Source organism: Nicotiana attenuata, unplaced genomic scaffold (genome assembly GCF_001879085.1).
Source record: "Nicotiana attenuata strain UT unplaced genomic scaffold, NIATTr2, whole genome shotgun sequence".
In the NCBI taxonomy this organism is placed as follows: Eukaryota; Viridiplantae; Streptophyta; class Magnoliopsida; order Solanales; family Solanaceae; genus Nicotiana; species Nicotiana attenuata.
The window spans coordinates 30,779-37,616 of NW_017673665.1; the positions used below are offsets into that span (position 1 = coordinate 30,779).

At 37.6% G+C, this 6,838-nt stretch overlaps 1 protein-coding gene across 1 annotated transcript; it reads right to left on the minus strand.

The window, feature by feature from the left end:
* Positions 1–4,739: 4,739 nt before the first annotated feature.
* LOC109216988 (zinc finger protein 8-like) lies at positions 4,740–5,549 on the minus strand. The gene has a single exon (XM_019381210.1). The coding sequence runs from the start codon at positions 5,494–5,496 to the stop codon at positions 4,840–4,842; it is 657 nt and encodes a 218-aa protein (XP_019236755.1). The 5' UTR covers positions 5,497–5,549; the 3' UTR covers positions 4,740–4,839.
* Positions 5,550–6,838: the final 1,289 nt, after the last annotated feature.

Consider the following 6,838-nt stretch of genomic DNA (forward strand, 5'->3'; position numbering starts at 1 on the left):
ACGGATATCTTTAAAACTCAACAAGTTCCTCTTGGACTTGAAGGAGAATGAGCGGACCACCTCATCCAAATCCCACAACACCACTCATATACACCTCCCAAATGCCACCACTGGAATATCCACTCCAGTCGTGGTTAGAGATGGGGCTACATGGATATTCTCTAATATTTATAATGGAACTAAACAATCAGGAAATAATTTTACTGGTCCAGAACCCAACTCATCTAGCGGAGATTGTCACAAAAGGGATGAGACTAGGGATGGAGGCAGTTGCTCAGACACAGTGGTCCAACGTTCACACACCACTGATGTTGGACCAGACCAAGCCTTCATCATCAACACATTCACCATGGGCACACCCAACAACTCCTCCGCTATGCAGTTTCAATCAAATCATGGGGACTCTCCCATTCTACCCACAACACCACACGGGGATGATCTATGCCCCATGTTTCCAACACATGAACTTCTTCTCACCGCCACACATGGCTCTAGCCATACATCCGCCTGACCTGACTTTCTCAAAAGGCTGCTATCAGCAGGAACTTCAATAGTTACCCTCCTCATGGCAGCACTTTTACTTGAAGAGACCACTTCCATATGATGAATGATAGGAGGGGGAATTGTCAAAGGAGGAGCGGTAGAAGAAGTAAAAACAGTAGAGGAAGGAACAGAAACAGCTGGGGTTGGTAAGGAAGAAATCATAGGCACGGGAGTTGAAAAAGAGGCCAGGGGAGTTTCATCTAAAACGGGCCCTAAACTTCCACTACCGAAGCCACTGATGAAAAGTTGGTCAATGGATTCAAGAGTATCTAGGGGAGCTACGTCATCATCAGATACGGGAATTACCACCAGGGTTTCAGTAGGCTCGGTGAGAGACACAGATTGGCGGGGGGATGTTTCAGCCTCGTCATCAGAAATGATGCGTCTTCGAGCTCGAGGCCGTTTCACTAAAGAAACCCCGTTATTCTCCTCTTCTTCGGAATCTTCTTCTTCAATGGCTTTTCTCTTTGAAGAACCCAGGACTATTTCTTGAGCCCTTTCCAAAGAGATACGAGTTCAAGAGGAAGCACGAGAAGCCGCAACTGCCTCGACAGTAACTCCTCGAATAGCAAATCCTGACAAAAAGATGAATTGAAATTAGAGCCATTAAGAGAAACATATGCATGAAAGATGAAACAGAATAAGAAGCTCTTACCATGAGTCTTTACTTCCCAACCAAAACGGTTAGAAAGTGTCTTCCAAGACCTCCCATCCATTGGTGCTAGGGGTAGGCATCGGTCGGTTCGGTTCGGTTATGAATATTATCGGTTTTGCCTATCGGTTATCGGTTAACAAATATCATAACCCGATAACCAAACCGATAAGATATTGATTATCGGTTATCGGTTAATCGGTTATTGGTCATTATCGGTTTATCGGTTTACCCGATGAGATAAAATAACTAAAATAGCTTCACAATGTATAAAACTGTTTCGCAATGTATAAAACAATTTCGGTATAAAACTATTTTGCTAAAACAGTTTTATAAGATTTTAAGAATAGTTTTGCTAAAACTCTTTTTAGAACTGTTCTATTTCATAAGAATTATAATTTACTGCAACATCCAATAAAATAAACACTAACCAAAGTTTATATCTTTCATTCTTCAACCCGAAAAATATAAACAAAAATCAAAATATCAGTCAGTAACGAAAAAACAAAATATCAGTCATATTTTCACTTCGACACTTTCTGCAAATACAAGGGATCTAAATGAATAACAAATACAGGTGTCAGCCACGATGCACATGTTTTGTGATGCAATTTTTGTAAATGTCAAAAGAAAAAGTGAGAAGTTGAGTCACTACCCTTCGATTGCTTTGAAGACTGAACAACTTCATCAAATAGCTCTGCCAAAAATAGAACTAATAATTCTGCTAACAATAGAACAATAGAACTAAATCTGCAACAATAGAACAGAGTTCAACACTAATAGTTCAACACTTCAACTAAGAAATGCGACTGAAGAGTGAAGAAGATGCGACTGAAGAATCTGAGAAATAAAGTGAAGATGCGACTGAAAAGTGAAAGAAGAAGCTGAGAAATGCGACTGACGCCGGCCAGAGTCTTGACGGGCTGACTGGTGAGGGCGTGATGCGACTGACGTGGGCCTGAGTCTTTACGGGCTGACTGGTGAGGGCGTAAGGCGGAGAAACTGAGAAAGAATAGGGAAATCAAAGAGTGAACTATGAAGTATGAATTATGAAACCCTATTATGTATATACTTAAGGGTAAACTAGTAAATTAGTTAATCCTTATTGGGTTATCGGTTTTACCCAATAACAAAATTGCCAAACCGAGCCCGAACCGATAACCCAATAAAATTTTTTTTTAACCCGTTATCGAACCGTTAACCCAATAACCCAATACCGATAACCCAATAAATAATTAATGGTTCGGGTTATCGGTTTTACCCGATATATGCCCACCCTGAATTGGTGCAGTCTTCAGTAATTTGTCTACCCAACCACGAAAATTGGGAACATCTCCCACAACTCACATGGTTGCTAAAAAAAAAGAAGAAAGAGAAGCAACATTAGAAAAGTTGATAAACTTGAAGGAAAAAGTCACGAACAGGATAAAAGACTTACGTGCAAAGTTCCACTTCTCAGGGAAGAGAACGTTATCTTCACCCACTAAACCAGCAGTGGGGGCAGCAACAAACTGGGCATACCAGCCAGGGTCCTTGTCATTCTCAGGGCTCACCAAAACCCTCTTACTCCTGGCTAATAGTGTGAAAACACCATTGCGAAAAAGCCTAGTGGAGTAAAGATGAATTAAGTGAGGGAAAGTAAAGGGGACACCAGCAGAATTGGTTAAATGCCTTAAACAGGCAACAACCCTCCATATGATTGGGCCAATTTGACCCAAACAAACGTCGAAGAAACGACAAAAATCAAGAATGACTGGGTCAATAGCTGGTTAGAACCTTAAGGTGAAAGGGTAAGTATAAACAAAAGAAAACCCCATCAAGTAAGAAGTGATTCTCTGATTTGGGTTAGGAATAATGATAGGAAAGTCATCACTCCAATGGCAATCTTTACGAATTACAGGAGCCAAAATTTCTATAATCTGAGTGGGAAAAGCATCAGCATGATCTAAAGCAGAAACTTGATTCCTAAGAGAGTCCCTGTCATGATAAAAAGACAATTCCGTAGGGACTATCTCTTCTACTAAAGGTTCACGTAATGGTTCAGAGGGTTCTTTACCCCTAGAGGAAGATTTTTGAGAAAGGGAACCTCTGGTTCTGGAAGAAGGGCCAGAACCAGGAGATAAAACAGAAGGGCCTCGTGCAGATCTCGAACTACGGTGCCTACCTCCCCTTCTCCCCCTGCTAAGAGTACTAGGGAAGGTATCAACAATGGAAGCCTTTCTAGGGTTAGGGTTCGACGAAGACATAATGAAAAAAGATGATACGAGGAGGAAACAAACAGAGATTTGAAAAATAAAGTGTTCAGTAAACTTTATGAGACAAAGACAAAGAAAGAAGTTATATTTATATTGATGATCAACCGTGAAAGGAAAAAGTGCAATAATGAAGGGCGATAATAATGATAACTGACACTTCGTGAACAGGGAAGCCGAAAAGAAAGCCTAGAAAAGTGCTGCAAAATTGCAGAACCAATAGGAAGGTGACACATGTGAAACACATTAAATGGAAGTGACAATTGAAGTGTCAATTCTGTCACAACATTAATGGTGACAAAAATTCCCGTTTTAATGAAATCCACTTCCCAAATTCAATTGATGAATAAATGGCAAGTGGGGGGACTATCTGTATTGGGAAAAATTGAGTTTACATATTAAAAAGTGTGAAGATGACGTGTCATGACACGTAGGCTGGTCAAATGATCAAAGAGTTACAGTTAGCCAAGAGACACGAGTAGTAATAGATGCGAGCAAAAGCAAAGGAAGATGCACGGGCGGTTATTTAAAGGATTCAGCGCCCGTACCTATTCAAGAAATTTAAGTTCAATAATCAAGAAGAGTCAAGGGAATGAATCTGACAGCATACGAGGGTCCAAATACAGTATTTGATAAGCACTAAATGCTGGAAACATTAGAGAATCTGTCTTAAATGTAATGATTATGTAACGTAGCATTCAATGTCATTTATTACTCATAATAACCTTATTATGACAAAGGCAAGACATATATCTCAAAAATAGCTATAAAAAGGGGAAGGCTGAACAATTTTAGGGACATAAAAAGATCATCTGAATATACTTTGGTTTACTTGCTTTATTCAATTATATTCTGGCTATTCAAATTACTTTCTTTTATACATTCTTGCGATTATCAGTAATCCGTGTTCTTCTAAATTATAGCTTTAGTCAAAATTTCATTTTTTTGGTCAAACATATTCCATCCTTCCTTTTTTCACCTTGTTACTCCTTGTCCCATGCATATTTAATTTCTTCAGATCCAAAAAATAATTCATAAGTAGCCTAGTATCCTACAACTAATTAGGCTTCTTCCCACCCGACTTCCCAGCTTCAAACACACACACACACAAAACAAGAAAAGAAAGAATAAACACGTATGTGTACTAGCTCTAGACAATATATATTGCTTAATGTTTATTATAACAATGGCCAGACATTCTTCAAAAACTAGTACAAAAAAGTCTCAAAAGAAATAGATGGGCAATCAACTAGCATGAAGTGTGATAAACACTTGAATCTAACATAGAAAAGACTGTAGCCACTTTCAAATAGTAGAGAAATAATTAAATTGGACAGTCAAAAAGAAAAAAAAAAAAAAGAAGAAGAGAAATTATTACTACTTGGACGGTCTTTACAAGTGTAGATCTAAACTCACATGATCTTGAACTCCTTCCTTCAGTTCATACCCAAATCGGCTTAAAGAAATAGAGCTGCTATTGGTCTTCAAATTTCCATTAACATACACTGGCAATGGATCTATCATCTTGGAACGGTCACAAGCATAATTAGAAAGAGGAGAAGAATGACTTCTCCAAAAGGCCAAGGGACTTCCATTTATAGTACGATTTTGAGAATAATGGCTACCATTATAAACATGACGATTTCCATAAAAGCTAGTAGTACTGCTCCTGGAACTATGAAAATAAGTGCCATTAACATTTCCAATATGAAAATTTTGTGGCTGACGTTGAGCTCTTTTGGCATTCTGACGTTCTCTTTTATGTGCATTTTGATGGCCTCCTAATGCTTGTGAAGTTGGGAAATTCCTACAACAATAGTTACATACAAATTTTCGGTTGTCGGAGACATTGACAGCACTGTCTTTTGATTCTTGATCTTGACTATTGTTATTGGTATCGACAGATTTAGATTCCTCACGACCACCTAATTCTTTGCCAAAAAGCCTAATGGCTGCCTTTTCTTTTATTGGTGCTGGTCTAATAAAGGGCAGTTGGGAGAAAGATTCCACGTTCATGAAATCGTGAGTTTCTATATCTCTCCTATCCATGAATTTTTTGAGGTTTTCTGAAGAATGAAATGAAGAGATAAAGGCTAAAGGGAGATGAGGGTTTGGGACAAAAGCGTGAGAAGAAGAGTTTAAATATGTTGATGTATTTCTACTCTCCTTTCGTTCTAAATTCAAGGCCGAGTCCAAAAAAGAAAAAAAAGTGTTTCAAACTTGTAAAAAAAAATATGTCTAACCTTTATATATATATATTGGATAGTTTTAGAAAATAAAAGAAAAATAAAATTAAATACTTTTTAAATATACAAAGTTATTACTTATTTTTTATGAACCAACTAATAAGAAAATATAATATCTATCACAAACAGAGTACTTTTAGGAGGTGTGGGGATATATAGGGAGCATAATGGGATTAATGAAGGAAGTGGTCACACCCAAAGGCTATTTGGAACTGCTTTTTCAATATATTAATTTGTATGTTCATGGAACCTGACAATGCCACAAAAATCATAGACAAATCTAATTTTACAAGTAGCACTATTGATTTATGTTAGTACTTTACTTTTAAATTCCCTAATTTATATAACAAGTTTTATTATAAGGACAAAACCTTGTGATATCACGGTTCAAAGTCTTAGTATTGACTAAGATTATGAGTCGATCTTTTCTGCAAGTGTGACAACTTATAAAGTGCAATTAGAAGCTAAGATTTGACAGACATCCTCGATTAAATTTAAATTTAAGAGTTTAAGTTTTGTAAAATGACCGTAAATATTTTTTTTTTTTTGGTGTGAAAGATAAGTTATATTATATAAACATTAACAAGTTACAACACACTTGTTTAGTAGATGCATTAGAGGCATCCGTTGTACAACGGCACTAGAACTAGTAGTAGTAGTAGGATTAAAACTAGGCAACATAGTAGTAGTAGATGTCATATCCCTAGATAAACTATTAACATTATACAAAACATTTGAGGCAAAAGGTGATTGTGCTGAAGCAGTAGTGCTACTCTTGATTAGTCTTCTTTGTAACGAGCCCTGTTGAGCCTGTTGATAAGAGGGCATAGCAAAAAGTGGTGGTTTTCCAAAAAGTAAGCAGTGCTCCGTTGTATGCATTGCTCCATATGTAGCTAGGCTGTCGGCAACACCATTTTGCTCTCTGTAGATATGAAGTAGAGACGGGCTATCCAACTGTCGAAGTAATGACCTACAGCCATTGATAATGTTAGTGTATTGGACTGTAGGAGATTTAAACATAGCGATAAGTGCTTGCGCATCTGTTTCAATAATAAGTGGCTTTATCTTCATTTGTGATGCTATTTTGAGTCCCATGAGCAGTCCAAGGAGTTCTGTTTTGTTCAGTTGTACATTCTTGTGCTCGT

Coding starts and splice junctions, on each gene's coding strand:
- LOC109216988 (XM_019381210.1), bottom strand. CDS start 5,496: ATGGATAGGAGAGATATAGAAACTCACGATTTCATGAACGTGGAATCT.